The sequence below is a fragment of the Solenopsis invicta genome, chromosome 2, assembly GCF_016802725.1.
Source record: "Solenopsis invicta isolate M01_SB chromosome 2, UNIL_Sinv_3.0, whole genome shotgun sequence".
Classification (NCBI taxonomy): Eukaryota; Metazoa; Arthropoda; class Insecta; order Hymenoptera; family Formicidae; genus Solenopsis; species Solenopsis invicta.
Genome location: NC_052665.1, coordinates 24,425,877 through 24,452,929, shown reverse-complemented (window position 1 = coordinate 24,452,929; position 27,053 = coordinate 24,425,877). Strand labels below are relative to the sequence as shown.

Below are 27,053 nucleotides of genomic sequence, written 5' to 3'. Positions count from 1 at the left end.
CGTATTGAAGACATTCGTCGGCAATGCACAGAAAGCTATAGTACTACGCAATGTTTACTACGTTCCGCACATTAGAAAAAATTTAATGTCTGTTTCACAGATTGAAAGAAAAGGGAAGGAGCTCACAATAAAAGATGGCAAAGTGAGAATACGCAACACACATACAGGAAAAATAATGTGCGAAGCCTATAGAAAGAACGACCTGTACGTCGTCCGAGCTGAAGTCGATTTGAAAACTGAGGCTCCAGCCGAAACAAACTTTGCTTCAGTCAAAGACAGCAGCATATGGCATCGTCGATTCTGCCATGTAAATAACAGAGCAATCGAAGAACTCGCTACACACAATAGAGTGAGAGGTCTGAACGATACCAAAATGGATAAATACAAATGCGACGCGTGTTACATTGGAAAATCAACGAAGAGTCCTTGTAAAAAGATTAAAAGGAGACAAAGCAACGACGTATGCGAACTGATACACTCGGATCTCTGTGGTCCGATGCCCGTCAAGTCTTGGAGCGGCAACAGATACTTTATCACCTTCACCGATGATTACTCGAGGAAAACGACCTCATGTGTATACAATCCAAGGATGAGGTCACAGACTGCGTCAAGAAATACATAGCTAGAGTGGAGCGTGAGAAAGGAAAAAAGGTAAAGAGATTCCGAACAGATAACGGACTCGAGTACTGCAACAGACAACTTACAGATTTCTTTGAGGACACAGGCATAAAACACGAAAGATCCAACGTAGAAACTCCTCAGATGAATGGGATCGCCGAGCGAATTAATAGAACGCTTATGGATCTGGTGAGATCAATGTTGAAATCTGCAAAGCTCCCCCAAAGGTTCTGGGCGGAAGCTGTCGTGACAGCCGCTTACATTCGAGACAGAGTCGGACATTCGTCAATCAAGGGAGACGTGCCACTCGCCATTTGGACAGGACGAACGCCTAGCGTTCAACATCTCAAAGTGTATGGATGTCTAGCATACGCAAACTTACCAAGACAAGGTCGAAAGAAACTCGACGACAGAGCAACAGAATGTTTCCTAGTTGGTTATGCATCGCAAACCAAGGGATACCGTCTTTGGTGTCCAGATAAATCAGACGTGATCACAACGAAACACGTACGTTTCGCTGAAGATAAAATAGGCTACGAATGGCTCTACAGAAATAACACGCTACACAGGTACAGATACAACAACACTTGGACAGAGAGCGACAGCGAATCGGAACCAGAACCGACGACAACGCGTCGACACAGCCGATCAAGTACGAAGAAAGAAGAATCTTCGTCATCCCCAGAAGACGACTCGGAAAATAGTGAGGAAAGTCCAACGAAGAAAGCAATAAGCCAGACTAAAGCATGTCGGATAGTGGGGGAAACCGATGAACCTCCAAGGAAAGTTGGCAGACCAAAGAAGAAGAAGGTAATAAGAAACCCATACGGCAGAAAAGGGAAGCCTAAATCCAATACAAATGACCAAAGTACGTGCGACACAGAGGATAATAGCGAGGTAGAGATTCATCATGTCGAAGTTGTCGAGCCTCGTGATCTAAACGACGCACTTGCCTCACCACAGGCTACAGAGTGGAAGCGAGCCATCCGCGAAGAAATCAAGAGTCTAGAAAAACAAGGAACTTGGGAAGTGACAGAACTACCACGAGGTAAACGATGCATAGGATGCAGATGGACTTTCAAGCTCAAGACGGACTCCGATGGCAAGATATGTAGATTTAAAGCAAGGTTAGTAGCGCAAGGGTTCTCACAGGAGAAAGGTGTCGACTATCACGAAACATACGCACCCGTTGCTAACTTCTCAATTATACGCTTCATGTTAGCTGCAACAGCAAATTTTTCATGGTACACTCGCCACATAGACATAAAGTGCGCCTACTTGAACGGAAGACTAGACGAAGAGCTGTACATGAAGGTGCCACCCCTATACAAAGTTGAAGAAGGAAAGGTAGTCAAACTCAAACGACCAATCTACGGATTGAAACAGTCAGAAGAAGCTGGAATACTGAGATCAACAATTTCCTTATCGAAAATGGATTTAAAAGACTACGTTCTGCAAGCTGTGTATACTGCAAGGGGCGCTGGACAATACTGGTAATTTATGTCGATGACATTTTTATATTCTCCCGAAAGAAGGCTCCGTTACTAGAAGCAGTGCAACTAATAAAGAATGGCTACGAGACAAGAGATCTGGGTAATATTACATACGCTCTAGGAGTGAAAATTCAACGAAACGAATCTGGCGATCTACAGTTAAGTCAGAGAGCATACATCGAGTCATTGTTGTCCAGGTTCAATATGGAAAAATGTCGAGCTGCCTCGACACCACTCGAACACGGGCTAAAATTGTCAAAAGAAGATAGCTCCAAGTCACCAGACGAAAAGGCAAGGATGATCAACGTGCCATACCGGCAACTCATCGCTGATGCACTTGGCGCTGTATACGCGACCAGACATCATGCACGCAGTAACGAAGCTATCGCATACAACACAGATCCTGGCCAACTACATTGGAATCAATCCAAGCACATATTGCGCTACCTGAGCGGAACCAGAGACTACGCCCTATCATACCGTGCCGAGAAGGCACCTGCAATTCAGATCTACAGCGACGCTGACTGGGCAGGCGACCTCGACGATAGACATTCGTACTCAGGAACGGTCGTCGCCTTGGGCCAGAGCGTGATCCAGTGGAGATCGGCGAAACAAAAGAGTATCACCACTTCAAGCATGGAGACGGAATACGTCGCATTATCTACAGGAGTGAAGGAAGCCATTTGGATCCAGATGTTCATCACCGAACTGGGTATGTCAGAACTACTTCCTCAAACCAGTGAATTGCGATGCGACAACCGAGCGGCGATAGACTTTTCGAAGAACTGCGTCGAGAAGGGGCATACAAAGCATATCGATATTGCCCATCATTTCGTATGCGAAAAACTAGACGAAAAGACAATCACATTGTCTTACATCGCATCGAACGAGAATCCGGCGGACATCATGACGAAGTCACTACGACGGGTTGCACATCAAGGAGGAGTGCATAAACTTGGATTGAACGTCGCAAAAGTGGGGGATTGAAGAGGTTTGCTTGTCAAATCTCGCGCTACCGCTCTCACAGCAGGAGAGCAGCACTCGCGCGCACTGAGCGCCACCGTACACACTTACTCGTTCATACACTCAGACATTCATTACTGAACACACTCTCTTCTATGGCATGTGCCGCTTTGTATCAGCACGAATAAATAGATCCGTCTAATCCAATCGCTTCGCTCATTTCACACCCACGTTATCATTATTACTTATTTATTATTTCAAATATTATTATTGAAATTAAAGTTCCCTTCAAATTAAATTTAAATTAATGTTTAAAATGTGATATTAAATTAAATTTTTTATTTCAAAAATTTGCATACTATACCAATATTATCAAAATAAATAAAAATAAATAAAAACACTTATTAAAAAAAAATTATTGCTCATCTCCGAGAGCAAACCCGAATCTCACAATTATGAAGCAAGAGCCTAACTCACAAAATCAACTGCACTGTTTGAAAAAACAGTTACCGGAAAGGCTCATATAGCGCACCACGGTACGCTTTGGATATGGTCAATTTTCACAAATTTATTTCTCTAAAACTAAGACTTATTGGATCAAACGCCGGAAGACGTAAACTTTTTTTTCGTCTCCAGAATAAGTAAAAAAATTGAAGTCAAAATCCCAGGGTGAGTTACCCAGCCCTCCCCTTGTAAGTATATTTAAACCTAATTTCAATAAAAATATTGTTCCAGAATTATTCTCATTACTTTCCGGACAAACCATGTACAACTAGGTATTTATGATTTACAAAATAATTAAATCCATAATACAAACATATTTTTATTAAAAATCGTTTTTATAACTGAACATTACAATAATAATAATATGTAAAGCAATAATATAAAAAATAAAATTTTATGAACAAATTATTAAAGATTACAAAAGAAACATAATAAACTTTACAAGTTAAAAAATATAGAACAAAAAATAAACCTTATTGATATTGACCACGTTAAAATTTTATTTCAGAATATTAATTTTAAATATTAATTTTGATTTACAATTAAAAATTAGAAATCAATATCTATCGGTATACCAAGTCGATGCTCTTATGCTATTCGCTGTAAAAAGGCAATTATGCAACGTCTCGTCCGGATGGATAATTGTAGTAGCGTCCCGCTGCGTTATCTTCAACAGATTTTTAAAGAACAAACTTTTTGTTCTGAGGTGCGGCTCCTGTGCACCTCCGTGCGCTCTTGCGCCTCTTCTTTGTTTTCTGTTGCGTGTCTTTGACAGGCAGAAGTTAAGAATTGCTTGCAGTTTTGGATCGTCGGAACCTGCAAGGATGGGAAAATCGAGTCGCATGGAGAAAAAGAGGAGGAGAAATTCCTCTCGCGATCGTCTCACAGTCCTGGAGAATAAAGTAGAACGCGTGCTTGGCCTATTGTCTCAAAGAGAGGTTAAATCGCCCGGCCGCCCTCGATCTTCGACATCGATTCTAACCACTGAGATCCAGGATAATCTAGGGTCATGCAGCGACTCGGAATCTATAAGATCCGTCTCGGCCGGTGCCTCCCAGGCTTCCTCGGAAGGCCAAGTATTACCGGCGGACCAGATGTATTCAGGTGTGTACAAAACGCTAGATCTGTATTTGGAAAATACAGACGGCAGGTCGACACATCCACTTTCTCCCGATCTGTATTCGTGAAGTACAGGCAATGGGAAGATAGAACAAAAGTTCTGCTCACCCTATTTCTCCCGATCTGTATTCGAGAAGTACAGGCAATGGGAAGATAGAACAAAAGTTCTGCTCATCCTCTTTCTCCCGATCTGTTTTCGAGAAATACAGACAATCGGAAGATAGAACAAGTTCTACTCACCAGGTAAAATTTTCCTTCTCTCTTTCAGGAGTAAGTAACTTATCTGTCAGATCCTCATCCCCTACACCACACAAACGAGTTAGGTTAGAGGAAGGACCGTCCACTAACGTGGAAGAGGAAGCAGCAGAGCCTCTAACTAAAGAGTTATTTGGATCCGACCTCGTTCAAGAGGAGTTAGCGCCGTGGAATGAGCTAGTGACTCATCGTTGGCGCGACCTGGCGCGCAAGGGCCTCCCGGCAGAGCAGCGCGATCCTCTACTAAAGAAATATGCCCCTGGCGAAGCAGTGGCTTTTCTTAAAGCCCCCATGCTAAATCAAGAGTGCAAGGTGGCTCTTAAGAATAACTCGATAGTGAAGAGAGACAATTACAACAACTTGAATCAAAATCAGGTGGGCGCGGCCTTATGTGCATTGGGCGAAGCGATCTCTGACTTCCTCAGACCAGATACGCAAAGATCCTTGTGTCCTGAGGCCCGGTTAGCGGTGGCTAAAGTCAACGAGGGAGCCCAAATCTTGGCAGATTTACATTACAGGTTATCCCTCGCTAGGAGAGCTCAGATTGCACCCACTCTGAATCTAACAGCCAAGGCTACAATTGACTCCATTCCGGTGGACGATTTCCTGTTTGGTGCCTCTTTTGGAGAGGAAATTAAAAAGGTTGCCTCCATGGAAAAGTCTTCGAGGGACATTATTAAGGCGTCGCTAACAGTCTCAAAACGAGTGCAACAACCGCTAAAACAGCCAGCGCAGGTAGCCTCAGCGAGACCGGGAAACTCCCGGGCCCCTGTCAGGAGCTCGAGATCGGCTTGGAGGAGAACAGGGGTAACAAGCGATCGCCGCCGATCAACATACCGCTCCAGGTCCCATTCGAGGAGGCGTTAAACTGTGTGGAGGTAAATAGAGCGGGCAGGTTGTCAGCCTACCTTCCCCGGTGGAAGGAAATCACCTCAGACCAGTTAATTTTACAAGCCGTCGCAGGGTACAGACTCCCATTTGCACAACAGCCACTTCCCTCAGAGAGAAAACCTTCTGTTCATCTCTCTAAACTAGAAAAACAGATCTGCTCTCAAGAAGTTGCTAGTCTTCTTGATAAGGGGGCGATCGAGATGGTAGAGCCGTGCGAAGGTGATTACCTATCGCCATTCTTTGTCATTAGAAAATCCTCGGGAGGATGGAGATTTATTCTCAATCTAAAAAATCTCAACCGATACGTTATAGCTCCGCACTTTAAGTTAGAAAATTGGAAAACAGTTATTCGCCTTTTATCCCAGGGCGATTTCCTTGCCTCTATTGATCTAGAGGACGCCTATTTCCTCGTTCCTATTCACCAAGAAGATAGGAGATTTTTACGTTTCCAGTTCCAGGGACAATGGAACTATCCAGGGCTATCAATTTAGAGTTCTACCCTTTGGCCTAGCCTCAGCGCCTTATATATTTACCAAAATATTAAAACCGGTGCTACATATTCTTAGAGAGAAAGGGTTTCTCTCCGTGGTTTATCTAGATGATTTCCTGCTCATCGCACCTTCTTACCACCAGTGTATCCAGAACGTCTCTACAACAATGGATCTCTTAACATCATTAGGCTTTATAATTAATAAGAAGAAAAGTGTTCTCACACCAGCAAAAATCTGCAGATTTCTAGGCCTTAATTTCGATACGGATCTATTCGCAATAGCAATCCCCTCGGACAAAAGAGCTAGTCTTCTTCGAAGGACCCTAGATATGCTAAGCAGAACTCGCTGTAGTATTCGAGATTTGGCCAGCTTTATAGGTTCCCTGGTAGCAGTCTGTCCAGCTGTCCAATACGGCATTCTACATACTAAATCTTTAGAGAGAGAGAAGTTCTTAGCTTTGACAGCGTCAGAGGGTAATTTTGAGGCCCAGATGTCCCTTCCGACCTTTCTTAGGAAGGATCTATCATGGTGGAAGGATATCTTCGCGGATACATCGCAGCGAAATTATATTAGGTCGGGTATTTTTGAGCTTGAAATCTTCTCAGATGCTTCCCTGACGGGATGGGGAGCTGCTTGCAAGGGGGAACGCACTCATGGTTTTTGGTCAACGGAGCAAAAGAAACTGCATATCAATCATTTGGAACTCCTAGCGGTTTTCCACGCGTTAAGATGCTTCGCATCACACTTACTTGGTGCCAGTGTGCTTTTAAGAGTGGACAACTCCACGGCCTTGGCATACATTAATCGCATGGGTTCGATTAAGTTCCCTATACTATCAAACCTTACACGAGAAATATGGGATTGGTGTGCGGAACGAGATTTGTTTATTTATGCCTCATACATTCCCTCACAAAACGTGGAGGCAGACGCGGAATCGAGAGTGGTAGCGCAAGAAACAGAATGGACTTTAGCGCAGAAATATTTTGACATAATCTTGGAGCACTTTGGACCCTTCGATATTGACCTGTTTGCTACATCAATTAATTGCAAATGCCATCGATTTGTGTCTTGGCTTCCAGACCCTTTAGCTGAGGCAGTGGATGCCTTTTCTCTAAAATGGTCGGACGTATTCTTTTATGCATTCCCACCTTTCATTCTAATATTAAGAATGTTACGCAAGATTATCACGGATAAAGCCGTGGGAGTGGTTGTTGTACCGTGGTGGCCTGCCCAGCCATGGTTCCCATTACTTAATCAACTCATGGTCGGTCATCCGATCCTGTTCAAACCAGATCCCGAGATGTTATCTTCTCCTTTCAGGGTGGTTCATCCAGCCTGGACAAGGATTTCCCTGGCAGTCGCCAAATTATCCGGCAAGCCTTCTTGCACAAAGGGATCCCGCCATCCGCATTAACAGCAACTTTAGCATCAATCTCTAGTTCTACACTAGCTCAATATACAAAACCTATTAGATTATGGTGGCATTTCTGCAAACAGAAGAGAAGCTGTTGCTTCAATCCTTCAGTCTCATTCTTTCTAGAGTTCTTGTCGAATTCCTTCGAGGAGGTGGGTTCGTACGCCACCTTGAACTCATATCGCTCAGCGATATCTCTTATCTCAATGAATGATTTGGGCTCACATCCCTTGGTAAAGAGATATTTCAGGGGTGTCGCAGCCTTAAAACCTCAACGTCCCCGTTATGATTATATTTGGGACCCATCCCCAGTAATTGATTATTTAGCCACGTTATATCCGCATGAAGATTTGACGCTAGAAAGACTATCAGGGAAGTTGGCATCTCTATTTCGGATTCTCTTATAATAAAAATTCCAGCCAGACTTAAAACCTCAGGGATTGGGAAATCTCAGCCGTTACTTTCGTTTAAGCCCTTTTGGGATAAACCAGAACTTTGTGTAGTATCCCTAGTTAAATTTTATCTCAGATACACAGAGAATCTCCGTCAGGGAAACGAGGGCTCACTCTTTATTTCCTTTCGTGCCCCATACAATGCGGTTTCTTCTCAAACGCTGGGCAGATGGGTAAAATCGGAACTGGGTGCAGCGGGAATAAATATAGATATTTTTTCGGCCCACTCCACCCGCCATGCCTCGACATCTCTTGCGGCTAGCAAGGGTATTAGTTTGGAAGAAATTAGACGCACGGCTGGTTGGAGCAATTCATCTGACATATTTGCACGCTTTTATAACCGTCCTATAGTTGAGGACCCCTCTTTCCAGTCAGCGATTCTGAATAGATCTTAAGTTTCAAATATGATGCTTTATATTAAATTAAGTAACCCTTCTCCTACGGGACAGATAAAATGATGTTTAATTTAGTTCACCTTATTTCGTTGAAACCCGGCTTAAGTTTAGTTTATATCAATATCGTTATATGTAATACAGTTACCTATGTGCAACTATATGTAACCTTTATGAACTTATACACAATACAGCTACAAGTCGACTAGCACGGTCTCAGGGAAAAACAAAAAACTTAATAAATTATTTTTATTTTTCCCTATCTATACACAAATCTGAGCTTTAAAAATCTACAATTATCCATCCGGACGAGACGTTGCATAATTGAGTAATCAAACGAACTTGTGAAGTTCGATTTCAATTATGCTGTCTCGTCCGGATGGATTTTCCCTCCCACCCACAACCTCAGGTCAGATTTGTGTGCTTTAAACTAATGAAGAGGCGCAAGAGCGCACGGAGGTGCACAGGAGCCGCACCTCAGAACAAAAAGTTTGTTCTTTAAAAATCTGTTGAAGATAACGCAGCGGGACGCTACTACAATTATCCATCCGGACGAGAGAGCATAATTGAAATCGAACTTCACAAGTTCGTTTGATTACTCAATTATATTGGAATAAAAAATGTTTTCCTGTGAAGGAACATGCATAACGAACGAATTTTCGTTCGCGCTAAGTATAATCTTGCAGTGAACGGAGTGTAAGTTTGATTTAAGGTGTGCGTTATTGTTGTATAACCAAAGCGCTATGTGCAATATAGTCGTGTGAATAATACGCTGTGTGCAATATTATTGTGTATGCAATGCTTAGTGTGCATTATTGTATGTGCAATATTGTTGTCCCTCATAGCACAAAAGATTTCAATTATGTTGCAAAAACGTTTCAATGTCTACATTGTGTATCATTACATTTTCAATATTTCTACGACCATTATTGAAACTTTATTATGTAAAATCTTTCTGCCATGTATTTTGCCAAATTACATAAATGCAAGGTTCTGAGACTTTTAAACTAATAAATACATGTGTATCATATTATTGCAAATTCAGGATTATTAAGGAAACAGAAAAAAATATTCTGACTTTTCTTGGTTTTTCTGGTCACTTTTTAAAAAAATTCTCTGACTAAAATAAAAAAAGGAGCACATAATAAAAACAAAAAAATATATATTTTAAAAAATTTTCTGTTACAAATTTTTTTTAAATATATGAAAAATAACAATATAAAAACTTAATCACATTTTCAATGCATTTTTAAAGTATTTATAAGACAAAAATTTCATTGCACTTTTAGAAGGAGCACTTATCTTTTCTACTTGTATATGAAACAAAGATAAAATGTCTCCAGCAATCAATCTGTTCGTGTTCAAGAACTGCATGATTACTGAAGCATTTTGTAAATAATTTGTATAATTTTTTTATAATCTTGTGCTATACACACACACACACACACACACACACAAACGCGCGCACGCGCACGCACACACACAGGGTGATTTATTAATGGTTGTATATACCCACTTTTTACCATAGGAGCACGATTTGCACCAACGGACCGAAGCATTTATAAATTCTGATATAATAATAGAAATTACATATGTGTCGGTCCGTCGGTACAAATCATACTCCTATGGTAAAAAGTGGGTACAACCATTAATAATTATCCTTATGTATAATTTATTGAGAATTTTTTACATGCCCCCTTTTTTTAATGTAAAATATGTAAAAACAATAAAAATTGTTTTTAGAAAACGATTTATTAGGTACAAATAATAAAACCTTTGATTTAAAAAATTTTTCTTCAATAATTTTTATAAAAAGAAAAAATTGATAAAAAATAGAACAAATGTTTAATTTATCAAAATTTAATTAAATATATTATTTACATAACTTTTAATTTTTTACGTTTAATCTCATATTTATAAATAATCAACCAAGAAAATTTTCAAACATTTTTAATATTTAGCTTTAGATTCGTAATTAGCAACTCAAAAAACATAAATATAAATTCTCATAAAAATCCATCCGGTAGAAAAAATATGCCTGTAATGACTAATCAGAGCCAACAAACTCAAAGAACAGTCAAGAATTTTCAGTACACGGATTTCCAGGTCTACTAGAATGCGCTACTATCATTTAAAAAACGTGACGTTTACTCTCATAAGAATTAATAAATTCTTTGTACTGGTTTTAACGCCTTTTAATTTTGTTGTTTCGTATTTACTATTGTCTTAATAAGAAATAAATGCTTACTTGTATTAAATAAATGCTTACTTGTTCTTGTTCTTTGAAAGTAAAGTAAAATATAATGATTTCAGTAAGAAATGGTACATCAAATTGATGTCAATTCGATGATTTCAATATCAAATTCGATGTCGATTTGATTATTTCGACGTCATTTCATTATCATTTCGCACTAAGACCACTCGGATTTCACTTTATTTTTAAAGCATAAGAATAAATAAGTACTTTTTTATTACTTATTAGAATAATAAACACAAAACAGCAAAATTGACATTGAAACCGTTACATAAAATTGTTCAATGTTTATGAGAGTATATATCACGGTTTTCCAATAATAGTGGTGTAGTCTAGTAGACTCGGAGATGTGTAAATAAAAACTTTTGACTGCCCTTTAAGTTTGTTGGCTCTGGAATTAATAGATTCTAATCTATTACGGATAAATCTTATGGGGTTTTGACTCTCAAAATCAGTTATAAGATCCATTTGCTACTTACTACCTCCTACGAAGCTATCTAGTAACGCAATGTGTATGTACAATACTGTCGCATACGCAATACATTGTTTGCAATATTGTCACATGTGAAATGCACTATGTGTAAAACTAAGTGCAAACAAAACTGTAAGGAATCTTTTGATAACATACATATATACAGGGTCCAAAATATGTAGTAACTCCTTAATATTTCAAAAAGCATTCCAAAAGAAATGTTTCAGATAAAAGTTGTAAGGTTTAAAAAGATCCCTTTATTGATCCTATCAGTTTAATCTTGGGTGGTGTCGTCAAGATCAAATCAAGGTCATAACAATTTTTTTTAATGGAAAACCCTATTTTTAAGAATCTAATAGCTATTGTCAACAACTTTTCCAAACACTATAATAAAGTTATTTTTCATTAAGTTACAGTATGCTGTAACCTTCAGACCTCATAACTCAGAAAGTATTGGAAGTACAAATTAGTTCGGTCCATTTCCAAAAGATGGCTCTAGCTGTTATGAATGTACCATAGTGACAACTGATTCCGGTAGTTTCAAAGAGGTTAGATATCTGTCAATAATATTCAGTACATATCGCTTTGAGTTTCATACAAAACTCCTGTTTTTTACTGTGTTAAATATGTCAACTTTCGTGTTAACTAAGCAGCATTTGCGGAAGGTTTTAGTTTTCTGCTTTAATTAGAAGAAAAGTGCAGCTGAAGCGCATCAAATGCTGGTAAAAATCTATAGTGACAATGCTCCAACTGATAAATCATGTAGAAAATAGTTTCGACGTTTCAAGAATGGTGATTTCAGCGTTGAAAACAAGTCTCGCTCTAAACAGCCAAAAAAAATTCGAAGACAAAGTATTGGAGGCATTACTCAATGAAGATCCGTGTCAAACGCAAGAGGAGCTTGCAGAATCATTGTGAGTTGCGCAACAAGCAGTTTCCGATTGAAATCCATGGGAATGATTCTAAAGCAAAGCAATTGTATTTTTGACCACAAAAAAACAGACCGAACTAATTTGTACTTTCAATACTTAATAAAAAATAACTTCATTGTAGCATTTTGAAAAGTCGTCAAAATCGACCATAAAAAAATGCAATACAAAATAAAAATTTCTACTTGAAAATTTAAAAATAATTTTCATGTGACATTAATAATGTCAGCCAGGGTTACACAAATATTTTTGTCTACTGCATCACTTCAAATCTTATAACTTTTGTATAAAACATTTCTTTCTAAAATGCTTAATTTCTGAAATATTACGGAGTACCGATACATTCTTAACACCCTGTATGTTTTATTGCATCTTTGCAGACGATCTCGAGAGCTTTTCGAAACGCTATAATAAAGTTATCTTTCATTAAATACTTTCTAAATTGCAAGGCTTAAAAATTACAGGAAAGTATTTAATAAAAAATAACTTCAATAGTGTTTTAAAAAACTCTTAACACTAGGTATTAGGTTCTGAAATCAAAAATCGGGCCTTCTATTTAAAAAAAAATTGTTATGACCTTAACCTGACCTTGGCGACCTTGACTACTCAAAGTCAAACTGATAGAATCATTAAATAAATCTTTGTAAATCCTACAACTTTTATCTGAAACATTTCTTACTAAATGCTTTTCAAAACATTAAGAGGTCCCCACACATTTCGGACACCCAGCGTGTGTATGTGTGCGTATGTGCGTGCGTGCGTGCGTGCGTGCGTGCGTGCGTGCGTGCGTGCGTGCGTGTGTAGGGTAGGAAAAAAAGGAGAAAAAAATTTTTAAATCCCAGATAATAAAATAAAACAAAACGCAAAAATAGCAAAATTGCGATTAAGGCTTTATTTTTTATGTTCATGTAAAAAGTACCTAGGCATGTAAATGTTTAGACATTATAATTAAATAATAAAACCTCCGACAAAATTTTGTTAATTTATATAATACTGAATATTTAAACATTTATAATTAAAAAAACAAAGCTTTAATCGCAATTTTGTTATTTTTAATTTTTATCTTATTTTATCATTAAGAAACACTTCTTAAATTTTGTCACCTCTATCAAACACTTTGTATATCAATATTCACCAAGAATCAAAACAATATAATTTCAATACAAATTCCAACAGACAAATGAGAAAACCTTACAGTATTCATTATATTTCATTATTTTCGTAAACAGAGAATATAACGACAAGATACTTGTTCTAATTTAACAAAATTAAACAAATTTCAATTTTCAATACTTACGCTAAAAGAACAGATTCATTAAGTTTAGATATGATAATATTATACATATCTGCTTGAATCTCTGGGATTTCTAATAGAATTCTTAATAGAGTCACTTTGCTCAAAACACCAAAATCATTATTATCAGCAGATGTTTCCATATCATTCAACATTTTTTCAAAATTCTTCTTATCTCTAATGTATTCTTCTATCGAATCAATTACATCCTTTTTCTGGTATTCCTTTGAGTTCAAAACTTTTTTCATCTTCCGTTTGGTGATAGATGAAGGAAAACCTTTACAAAAAATTTTTAAATATAATTTTATAAATTTTTTTAAATTAAAGAATAGAAGAAAAAAAGACATCAAAAGACAGAAAAAACAGTATCAAATTAAAACATATTCTATTCAACAATCATAATTTCATACGTAAACAAGAAATCATATTTTTGCTTGTATATGAAACAATGATTGACTTTGTTTATTAATACAATGAAGAAAATTTGAAACGCACTAACAATTCGTTAAAAAAAATTTACAGAAATTTGTTTAAAAAATTAAAAAAACTAAACAAACTCAAATGTTTATTATTTCAACTTAATATAACAATAAAAATATACATTGCAGAAAAACATAATAAATTTAATAAAAACTTAAAAAAAAATTTTATTAAAAAATTCTGTTAGAATATCAAGAAGCGCGGTCGCGCTTCTATGCCAAAGTGTCGCGCAGAGACCAGCCTCTTTTAGGCAAATCGGCAATTTTCATACACACGTAATCTGATAATAATTTCAGTAAATCTCAATAACGCCTAAACCGATTAAGTCCGAGTAGTCTCAAACGATAGCTTAGGGAAAATTGCGTAATAAAAGTCTTCTTATTTTTTTCTCTCCGTGCCCTACGAGCGGAGATATCGCGACGCAAAGTTTAGGTCTCGAAATTTTCATGTAAGAAACGTCGTCGTTATCGCCCTTTTCAGCGATGTCCATTTCATCTTTTTAACACAGAATGGCATTCGCTTATATAGCCGTACATACATGCAACATGCGGCCATGTGATCGCATCATAGCCGCGTTTATGATTGGCGATTAACAGGTTTCCCAACCTGAATTATCAATAATATCTCGATTCGCGGGGCAGACGATATTGTTCTGCCGAATTCATTCGTGTGGTGCAAAAACGTGTTAAATGAGCCTATAATAATCGATTGTTACTTTAGAGGACGGTGCTCAGAAACATTAGAAATATCATTTTGTTTCTTGTTTAATTTAATCATTGCTAAAGCTCTCAATTCAAATTTTCACTTTTATATATCAGTTGTAAAAAGTCAACTTTTAAATTGAGAGCTTTAGTAATAAAAGGAGAATACCAAATTCAACATTTTGTTTAGAAACTTGGTAATATACAAAAATTTCCGCGCAGGCAAGCACAAAGAACGTCAAAGTCACTTTAAATAGCTACATTTAAACATACTATGTGCCATACAAAACTTTATTCTTATACCAAAACACCTATTAAAACCCATTTTCCTGAATGAAAATATCAATCGTTTTTTTATACTTTTTATAGACATTACATTTTTATCATGCTTATTTGTGAAGAGTTGTATTAGACATTATATAGTGTGTAAGAAAAAAGTCATTTTCGTGTGACAAACTTATTTTTATTATTATTGTTGTTGTTAATTATTATTGTTATCGTTATTGTTATTATTATTATTATATCATTTTTGTATATATGTTATTTGTACATGTACATTATTATTATTATATTATTATTACCTTTAATTATAAGAACATAAGTCAATAAATAAAAATGAACACTTTTTCACGTAACAAGTCAATAAAATAAACAAAAATTGTTTAAAAAATTTAATATTTTAACATTTTTCTAACATTTTTTTTCTAATAGTCATTTCCTCAATTCTAACTTTTCCTAAGGTTTCTTTCATACTCTTTTCGTCCAATTTATGACGTAATTTGCTTATATTGTCCAGTAATACAAAAAATGTTGTAAAAATTTAAGTTTTATTAACCGTAAAGATTATCCGATACAATCTGAACAGAACGCAACAAAAAATTGGCTGTCACTTGCGTATTAGTAAGCCTAACAAGATTTATAACCTACAACTTAAAGGATAATAAACGTTTCTAACAATAAACTAAAAACCTATTTATACTTACTTTCAGACAAAGTACAACAACCAGAAATTATCATCATTCACTAAAAATAGCTGTATACAATACAATTTATTGCCACTTGTCAACACTATTGCCGTTTGTTCTAATATTGCATCAACTGTACCTCTCCCCCCCCCCTCCCTTTTACTGTCAACACACCGGTTGTTTCACAGATGTTGTCTTCAGAGGCAAATACTTGAGACAACTTTTGTCCGATACTACCACCCGCTGTCTACTACTCAACTTTCCCTTAAAGCAATTGTATCCTATATGGCATCTCTAAGTTTCACAATTTTTTATTTTCTGCTGAATCCAAAATTAATCTTTAAACACACCGATCTGAAAAATTACGTTAATATACTTCCCGGTTTTGAAGATTTTTTTAACTTTGAGAGGCTATAACTTTGGTTCCAATCAATATTTTTCAACAATTTTTTTTTTTAAATAAAAGTTCAGCGTTTCAGAAATGTGAAACTCCACAATTGGCATTACCAAAAAAAGATTTATTGTAAAGTTATAAAAAAACTATTAAAAAAAATAAAAAATTTTTCAAAAATCAACTTTTTCTTTAAGAAAACTATAATTTTGCAACAAAAAACTTTTAAAAACCTATAAAATACAGAGTTTTAAAGTTATAGAGGTATACGTTTAAAAAAAAATTATAGCAGTCATTTGTTTTAAAAAATATAATTATGTAATCAGTGTTGTGCTCAGATAACTCAAAAATTATCTAAATAAAGATCAGATAAATTACATGTAAAGGTATCTTACATAAAATAAAGATAATTTAAAATTTTAATTTTAATTTATATACATAAAAAATAAAATTATAAAGTTTCATCTAGATACATTTTTAGATAATATTGCTTTGAGCAATTATGATATAAAAACGACACATTTATATTTCTAAATCTGTATTTCTTTAAAAGTTTTTCAAATAATTTATTCTGACAAAAAATATTCCTCTTCAAAATCAATCCGCAAATAAAAATCAAAGTTAAAAAATTTTTAAAAATATATAACTCATTATATAATAATTAAAAAAATTCCTTCTAAAAGTTTCCAAATTTATTATTTTAAGGCGACATTTATATTGTCCTACTAATGACCTGTGTTTTCATCGCTTTATTGCAATATACTCAACGCCAAAATTAAGGGATTACTTATTCTGACTCCAAAAAATAAGCGTAATTCAAGAAAGTGTAACTTTGACAAAAATAATCGTAAAAAAATTTAAAAACAAGTATTTTAAAACTTAAAATCTCTAGTTTTGAGATTGATAAGTTATTAAACGATTTACAGATTGTTTACGAAGTTACGCAGATTTAAATAGGGATGCGTAAAATCTCAAAACTTTTTACAAATTTAGCAAAGCTCTACAACGTAAAATAAAAATTGCATGCAAATGCGATTTACAGCATACAAAAAAGCGTGGATTTTTACCTTTAATTTGCGTTTTTGTTGAGCGTTGTACAATTTTTTTTTTTTACTAACAAGCAAACCTACCCAAATGTTACACTTTGATTTTGATGAGCTTTAAATATGTTGTATTCTAGGTCAAAATAAAAGACACGTATTTTTTTATACAGGCCCTTACGCACAGGGAAGTAAAACACCCCTTTAAAAAAAATTAGTTTTTTCTTCCAAAGCATATATCGTCGAAACTATAGAAGGTAGAGAAAAATGTTCTAAATGAAAGTTGAATACCTTGAAAAGTAGTGTATAAGTGATAAAAAAATAAAAAATTTTTTTATACTTTTCCCTACCACATACCTATTTTCTTTTAATTTATATTTCTGTTTATACGCAAAATAAAGCTTATTTTATTACAAATTTAACGATATAAGATGAAGTTATGTTCCAACATTTCTATGTTCCAAAAATAATTAAAAATCTCTTTATACACATGATACGCGCACCCGTTCGTGCGCTACAGAAGTGTTCCCCTCCAATTTTGACGAGCCTTAATATGTTGTAGTACAGATAAAAATAAGGGGCAAATATTTTTATATACGTGTGACTGTCAAGAGGATAAAACACGCTTTTGAAATAAATTGATTTTTTAAATTTCTGAAGTAATACCGTTGAAATCGTAAAAGATATAAAAAAAAGTTTCAAATAAAAGTTTTGTGGATTTCTATGTTTTTATAACAGTTTGCTTAGATTTTTTTTAAATGTCATTTTTCTCGAAATCCTCCGCTTTTCTTCTAAATTTCGGAAAATTTTTTGATTTTTTTTATATCAAAACTTATAGCATATTTAACAATAAATTCAAACAAGTATGATAAAGTTATAGTTCAAAACAGATTTTTCAGAAATAAACTAAAAATATATATATCGCTATATACGCGCTCCATCCATATAGCTTTATGGCGTCTATTGTTATTATTTTTTTTTATTTTATTGACTACAAAATTTTTTTTTGTATTATTATATTTTTGTATTTTTAGGTTTAATTTTATTGACTTTTTTATTTATTTATTTTTTATTTACTTATTTATTTTTTTATTGCTGAAAATCTGTACAATAATGAGGACGCCTAGAATTTGTGATGTTAAAAAAATGCCGTGTACACTTTGATTTTGTACACCAAATACATTTAAAAACTGCTATATCATGACAGGAGTCACAAATAGGACTACAATTTTTAAAATAAAAATTTACAGGTATCTCGCATTTAGGAGCTCACGCTTGCATAAAAGAAAAACGTCTTCCCCACTCCAAGCGCTCTGGTGTCGCGAGAAACAATAAACTGTCTACACCGGTTTTTGTAGTGCCTCATTTGAGATACTTGTACGCTAAACGGCTGTGTAGCTTACAAGCAATCATCCAATGCAAAAATATTTTTTTATTTCACTTTCATATGTTTATACCCTCAATATTCGTTCACACGTAACTGATAACCAACAACAGTCAGTCTTATAATTTCGTACACAACAAAAATATCGATAAACCCAAAAAATATTTTGCATTTACTATGTAAAAGCTTTGATCAACCACAATATAATAACTATTATCACCAGCAAAGAAAGAAATTTCGCATCGCAATTAGAAGAATTGATTAGAGATGCTATTGATAATACATTTGTGGAATGTTACACTACTTTAAGATTTGAAGACGAAAGTGCAATTTCAGATCCTGTTATAATTGAAGATTATGAAAATTATTATGAAGAAATGATAAAAGATAATAAAAAAATAAAAATTAACATAATGCCGATTATAAACAAAAAACTGTTAAATTTTAGCTTTCTGGCAAAAAAAAATTTGAAACTGTAAAACACAGATACAAAAAGGTCACAAACAGAAAACTTCTATATAACTGGGAAACACAAATTGTTGAAGATGGAACAAAAAATAAAAAATTATTAAAAATTTCCAAGTATGTATTAAATAAATTTCAAAATGCATTGAATAAATCTGTTAGTAATTTAATCAAGTGAGTTTATATAATTAAAGTTAAAAGTATTTTAAATAACGAGTGTAGCGGACGGATGTTAACGCTAAGATACTCTTCTTTGTTATCGTTGCTAGAATCATCGTTATCATTACGTTGTCAAGTTTGAATTGTAACTGTTCTCACATAATTTTTAAAATAAATTGTATTATTCTCAAAAGTGACTCTAAGATAAATAATTAAATAGTTTCTAAAGCAATAATTCCAATAGGTTATTATAGGCCCAGAAGCTTAATCGCCCAAACAGAAAGGAATTATTTAACGAGTCGAGAAAATACATTTATTGGTGTGAAGAATGTCTGAATCAAGTTCAGCAGTACATTTGGCCTTTGAAAAATTAGATGGCCGAGAAAGCTACAATAATTGGAAGTTTGGTATGAAGATGACCCTTATTCATGAAAATTTATGGGGTGCGATCGAAGGATACCCAGATGAAAATACTTCGTCAGTGGCTGAGAGAACAAGGAAAGATCAAAAAGCTCTAGCAAAAATATGCCTAATGGTGAAGCCTTGTGCTTATCCTTATGTTAGATCGGCGGAAAACGCAAGAGAAGCTTGGTTAAATCTTCAAAAGGCTTATGAAGATAAAGGTTTATCAAGAAGATTAAGCCTACTTCGTACTCGCCGGGATCAAGTTGCAGAACTTTAAAAACATGGAGATTTATGTGAATAAAATAATGTCTGCTTCTCAAAAATTGGCTGATATAAATGCTCCGTTAGATGATGAATTCCTTGCAGTAATAATGCTGAGTGGTCTTACGGAAGATTACGATCAAATGGTAATGGCTTTGGAAAGTGCTAATATTAGACTTACAAGTGATTTTGTAAAAGCTAAGTTATTACAAGATATTAAACATACTTCTTCATCAAATGACAGAGCGCTTTACACAAAAAACAAAGTCTTTAACAAAAAAAAGATTGTATGTTTCAGATGTAACAAAGATCATTTTAAAACTAAATGTCCTCTCAATAAATCAAATAAGGACACGAAAAATGTTAAGGACAAAACTTCGAATTTTTCAAATAAGTCCAAGGATAAGGATAAAGCTTTGCTTGTATCATGTAAGAATACTGGATCTTCTGAAGATTGGTACATAGGTGCAACTATTCATCTGACGAATAAAAAGGATTGGTTCCAAGATTTTGATGAAGAAAATGAGCATTCTGTGGCAGTCGTAAGTGAACAGACACTTAATTTACAGAGCAAAGGAAATGTAATAATATCTACTAAAGATGGTGAAAAGAAGGTTTCAAATGTTGTCTACGTTCCAGATTTAAAAACTAATCTTTTATCTGTAAGTAAGATGGTAAATAATGATCATGTTGTTGTCTTTAATTCAACAGGGTGTCAAGTCTACGATGCTGAAAATTGCTTGATAAAAGGTAAGATTGTTGTCACAGCGTCTTATCACAACGGTTTATATCGCTTAGATACTTCTCAGATTGCGAATCTTGCTAAGCACACAGATAGCGAAGAGATTTGGCACAAGAGGCTTGGACATCTAAACAGAATTAGTATGAATTTGCTAAAGAAAAATTTAGCAACAGGAATAAATTTTGATGACGAGAGGAGTGAGCAATGTGTTGCTTGTTTGAAAGACGATTTTTCCCGAAAGATTCACGTTTATTTCTTAGCTTCAAAAACTGAAGTTTGTTCTTTTTTCAAAAACTATCAAAGTTTAGTTGAAAATAAAACAGATCGTACAATTAAGATTCTGCGTACGGATAATAGACGGGAATACGTTAATAAAGAATTTGAAGAATACCTCAAATTTAAAGGTATTAAGCATCAATTAACAGTTCCATACACACCTGAGCAAAATGGCGTAGCAGAGAGAACAAATCGAACAATTGTAGAAAAGGCTCGCTGCATGATGCAGGATGCAGGCTCTGATGAAAAAATGTGGGCCGAAGCGGTAAACACTGCAGTTTATCTTAAAAATCGTTCTCCGTATAAAGCAGTTAAAGAAAAAGACCTCAAGAAATTTGGACAGGAGAAAAGGTTGACTTCATTCATTTAAAAGTTTTTGGCTGTATCGTTCATGTTCCCAAAATTCAAAGAAATAAATGGGATGCAAAAAGCAAACCTTATTTGTTTGTTGGATATTGCGAAGAAACTAAGGAATACAGATTATTTGATCCAGAAGAGAAAGGAAAAATAATTAGAGCTCGAGATGTCACATTCCTTGAAAATAAATTTTCTCCAGATAAAGAAAAAAGGGGAGAAAGTATTGACTCAAATATTGTATATCCGAGAACACAAGAAGAAGAAGAAGAAGAAGAGACCAAAGGACAATTTTCAAATGATAATTCTAGAGAAACTGAACAATATGAAAGTCTTCCAGAAGTAAAAGAACAAGAAGAAAGAAATCTAGAAGAAAGAAGATCAGAAAAGGAAAATCAAGAAATAATTGAAGTAGTAAAAGACACATATTCAAAAACTGAAGAAGTAGAAGAAAGATATCCAAAGAGAAATAGAAAAAACAAGAAATTTCTGGATTATTTATTATTTCTTACAACTTTTGAACCTAATGATCCCAAAACTTATGAAGAAGCTATAAAAAGAGAAGACAACTTACGGTGGAAAGAGGCAATGAAAGCTGAAATGACATCCATGTATAATCATAAAGGTTGGACTCTAGTTGATCCTCCAGAAAATAAGAAGATTGTCAAGAATAAACAGGTTTTTCGTACCAAAAGGAATTCAGTAGGTGATATTGTTAGATATAAAGCACGGTTAGTGGCAAAAGGTTTCACTCAAGAATTTGGTATTGATTATTATGAAACTTTTTCACCTGTTGTTAGACAATCTAGTATAAGATTACTAATAGCTTTTTCAACAGAGTTAAACTTAGATATAGATCACCTAGATGTAGACACGGCTTTTTTAAATGGAGAACTTTCAGAAAATATCTACATGTATCAACCTGAGGGCTTTGTGGATATGAATAATGAAAATAAGGTATGCTTGTTGAAGAAAGCCATATACGGATTAAAACAGTCTTCAAGAGTGTGGAATAAGAAGGTAGAAAATGTACTTTTTAACTTAGGTTTTAAGAAATCGAAATTTGAAGCCTGTATTTTTCTAAAAGTTACCAAAAAATTTGTTATTATTATCGCGTTGTACGTTGATGATTATTTAATTTTCTCTAATAATAAACATGAGAAGTTAAAGTTAAAAGAACAGTTAATGACAAATTTTAAAATTAAAGATTTGGGAACAGCCAACAAAAGATGTTTAGGGCTAAATATTGAGAGAAACAAATATAATTAAAATAAATCAAAAAGATTATATTTTAAAGTTGCTTTCTAGATTTGGTATGACAGATGCAAAAGGAGTATCGACTCCTCTGGAAGTCAATTTAAAATTTGATTGTAATAGTAAATTAAATAATGATGCGCCATACCAGCAACTAATAGGAGCTCTAATGTATTTAGCCGTAAACACAAGACCAGATATTGCGTATGCAATTAGTTTTCTAAGTCAATTCAACATAAAACACACTGATCAGCATTGGAAAGCAGCCAAAAGAATATTAAGATATTTAAAAGAAACAATTTTTCTTTAACTTACAAAAAGAGTAATAATATATTATTCACAGGCTATTCAGATGCTGATTGGGCAAACGATTTAAATGATCAAAAATCCTACACTGGTTATGTATTTATGTTTGCAAATGGACCTATATCTTGGGACGCTCAAAAACAACGCTGTGTAGCTTTATCTAGCACAGAGGCGGAGTATGTTGCAATTTCTGAGTCAGCAAAAGAAACTTTACATTTAAAGGGTTTATTAAGTGAATTGAATAATTGTAATAAGCCAATAACAATTTTTAATGATAATCAAAGTGCTCAGAAATTAGCAAATAATCTAGTCTTTCATAATAAAACTAAACATATTGATATAAAATATCATTTTATCAGAGAAGCACTTGAAAGAAATGAAATTAAACTTAAATACATGTCAACTGATCAAATGATTGCTGATATCTTTACAAAAACTTTAAATGGAGCAAAACATAAATTCTGTATTAAAAATTTAGGCTTATGTGAAGAAGCGAAATAATTTAAATTGTATTTCACTCACTAGATTAAGGGAGGGTGTTAGTAATTTAATCAAGTGAGTTTATATAATTGAAGTTAAAAGTATTTTAAATAACGAGTGTAGCGGACGGATGTTAACGCTAAGATACTCTTCTTTGTTATCGTTGCTAGAATCATCGTTATCATTACGTTGTCAAGTTTGAATTGTAACTGTTCTCACATAATTTTTAAAATAAATTGTATTATTCTCAAAAGTGACTCTAAGATAAATAGTTAAATAGTTTCTAAAGCAATAATTCCAATAAAATCAATGCCAAAACACAATCTGAATATAAAAAGATGGACTCTACAAGGGAGAAACAATTGTAATTTATCACCAGATTTGTTCACGGCTTCCTTGAAATGGATTTATAATTTTAAAACACACCAGATTGTTTTAAAAAAAATCAATAAATTTATCACTCAAACGCAAATAGCGAATAAAGAGAAATTGAAGGAAAAAGCTGACGAATTTGTGAAGAACGTAAAGTCAAAAATTGCATTGATTGGAGAAGATAATGTATATAATTCTGATCAGTCAGATTTCAACTTGGAAATGCACGCAGAACGCACATTATCCTTCATAGAAACTTTAAAAGTTGAAACTTTAGCACAATCCTTGAATTCTCTGATTCATAGTTATACGATACAGCCCATTGTATCTACAAACGGACATTTAATGTCTCTCTTGCTTATAGTTTTAAAAGAAAAAAAATGGCAAATTCGGGCCAAGGATTGAGAAAGACTTATACAAAGCAGATATCCTCGTTTTAGCTTCTACTTGCGGAAAATTGACATCGGAGCTCGCAATTAAATGGTTTGAACAAATTTATTTACCTAACACTAATGAAAAATCTATATTGCGTTTAGACTCATGAACGGGACAAAAAAAAAACACCATTGATAAACGTGGAAAAGAGATAAATATTTTGACGATTTCTGCCGGAACAACCGGTATGATACAACCATTGGATGTTTATACATTTAAGCTGTAGAAAAAATGTTTTAAATATTTTTCAAATATAATTAAATTATATAATTATGATATAAATTTGCATATCAGAAATAATATTTTAAAAATTTAATCTCTTTTTTACAACCAATTATCTTCTCCCAGATTCGTAAATCTTTTTAGATATGCGTGGTACAAAAGTGGTTATATTGAAGAGAAGCCTCCTAAATGCGAGACACCTGTAAATTTTTGTTTTAAAAATTGTGATCCTATTTGTGACTCCTGTCATGATATAACAGTTTTTAAATGTGCTTGGTGTACAAAAAGTATATACATTTTTTTAACACCACAGATTCTGGGCCTTTTCATTATTGTACAAATTTTCAGCAATTAAAAAATAAATAAATAAATAATAAGTAAACAAAAAATAAATAAATAAATAAAAAATAAAAAAACAATTAAATTAAACTTAAAGGAACATAAAAATATAATAATGCAAAAAAAATTTTTTAGTCAATAAAATAAAATAAAAATATTAACAATAGACGCCATAAAGCGGATATGGACGGGGCGCGTGTATAAAGATATTGATATTTTTAGAGTATTTCTAAAAAATGTGTTTTGGACTATAACTTTATCATACATGTTTGAATTTGTTGTTAAATATGGTATAAGTTTTAATATAAGCAAAATTTCAAATTTTTCAGCAATTTAGAAAAGACGAAGAATTTCGAAATAATGACATTTTCAAAAAATATGAGCAAACTGTTATAAAGTACATAGAAATCCATAAAACTTATATTTGAAACTTTTTTTTATATCGTTTCGACGGTATTACCTCAAAAAGGCTCGTCGAAATCCTCCTTCAATGGATTTGTATGAAATTTAACCTATCTTTTTGTCATTAAAAAAAATTAAGTGTCCTAAATTTTCAAGTCTCGGGTTCCTTCCTATCGTCCATAATCTCAAAAAAAAAAAAAAAAAAAAAAGTAAATAATTTTTTTCTCTGCAAGTTTATAATAAATCGATTTGAAATTTTAAATATTAGATATGATTCAGACACATAACAACAAATTTTAGTTTTCCATTTTGACAGAAAATTTTCATAAGCTGAAAAAATATTTTAAATTGTAATATCTCGACTTTCACAGACTTGCTACCTCTATATTTTAATCATTTTTATAAAAACTACCTCCTCGATTTTTTTTCAGAATTTCCGTTCCATGAGAACACGTTTAAATAACCGCTTTTTTTACCTTTTTCGGCTATTTTTCTTGGTTACTTTTGCTTGTAAAGACCATTTTGTGACTACATCTGATAAATATTTTATTCTTCACTGGAACAGAGATCGTCAAGCATTATTAACAAACATCTTAAAAAATATCACGTTTCTGATTTAAAACATATCACGTTTTTGCTTGTTTTCGTCATTTTCATGTATTTAATAAAGCGCGATTTTTTAATCTACATATGTCCGGATAAATTCGTTACTTCTTATAAGAAAATATAGTATATCTAAATTAAACAACTGAGTGTCTATGATTTGCAAAATAACTAAATTTATAATACAAACATATTTGTATTAAATATCGTTTTTGTAATTAAGTATTATAGTAATAATGTACAAAGCAATAAAAAATCTAATATGTTAATAAACTTCTCGCTGTGGTACAGACATTATATGATGTCATGTTTCGGTTTTCTTGTTTATAAATAAACAAATAAAAATAACACAAATTATGCAGTTGTATACAATGCTAAGATGCAAACGTTTCAAATCTGATTTGCCTTTCCCCTTATAAAAAAGTATTACTGCCAAAAAAATTACACACAGAATCTGCTATTTTCTGTGATTTCTTTAGATTGGCATTAATACGGCAGTAATCGTATTACTACCAATCTAAGGAAATCACAGAAAATAACAAATTCTGTGTGATTTTTTGTGTGTAGGGTAAAGTCGGTATATACGCCGTACCCATCAAAAATTTAATTTATCGAATATTATTTACTATGTTTAAGGAAAATAAATTATACCAATGAAAACTTCATACTGTTTACTATAACAAAAAAAAAAAAAAAATTCAAATATGAAATACTTTTTTTCTTATACTTGAAAAAGAAACTTAAAAAAACTCTTGCATTTTTGTCATTAAAAAAGTAATGGGATTTACGCTTACACATGTGTAAAAATATACGGCGCATCAATAATTTACAAATAACATCTATAAATATGATATGAAATAATATAATGACTTACAAAATGTATTCACAAAGTTTATTAGAAAAAAAAAATAGTAAATATGTATACAAAGTAATAATGCAATTGTTCGACATCCGGAGGATTTCACGATTTCCCTTTTCGCATCCATCATACAAAATATGAAACGCGAAACAAGCTAAAAAATTGTTTGTAAAATTTATAATACTTATATCAGGAACTCCACGATTTCTCTTTTATAACACTATCACATGGTTACTATAAGAAAAATCAAATATTGTCTTCGGAATATATAATGGCATCCGGAGCAATAAGTCCGTTAAATAAAAAAAAAAAGGGAGAAATCGTGCGATGACAAAACTATAAACAATGGCCTATCCTAATACAATAATCCATATGAACAAACAAAGTCTGGACTCAAGAGAAAAAAATCTAAATGCTATTAAAGTCTGGCAACAATCAAAGATAAGATTGAGTTGCGACGCCGGACGGAAACTATAAAACTATAAAATCAAAACTTACTACCCCGGCTTTGTTTATTCAAACCTGTGTTTCATCACGAACGGAAAGATAATCCATATGGAAAGCTAGTCCCAAATAAACGGACGCGACGATATAAAAATCGGGTCTAAACGTTCCAA

The 27,053-nt window shown here is 33.6% G+C and overlaps 1 protein-coding gene across 7 annotated transcripts in view; it reads right to left on the bottom strand.

The window, feature by feature from the left end:
* The window catches only part of LOC105201497 (Fanconi anemia group D2 protein homolog), a 194,246-nt gene that overhangs the window by 149,619 nt on the left and 17,574 nt on the right, over nucleotides 1-27,053 (bottom strand). For all 7 annotated transcript variants that reach the window (XM_039459785.1, XM_039459783.1, XM_039459782.1 and 4 more), the window contains one exon: nucleotides 13,545-13,818. In XM_039459785.1, the coding sequence (XP_039315719.1) occupies nucleotides 13,545-13,818 (274 nt within the window). The remainder of the gene's footprint in view (nucleotides 1-13,544; nucleotides 13,819-27,053) is intronic.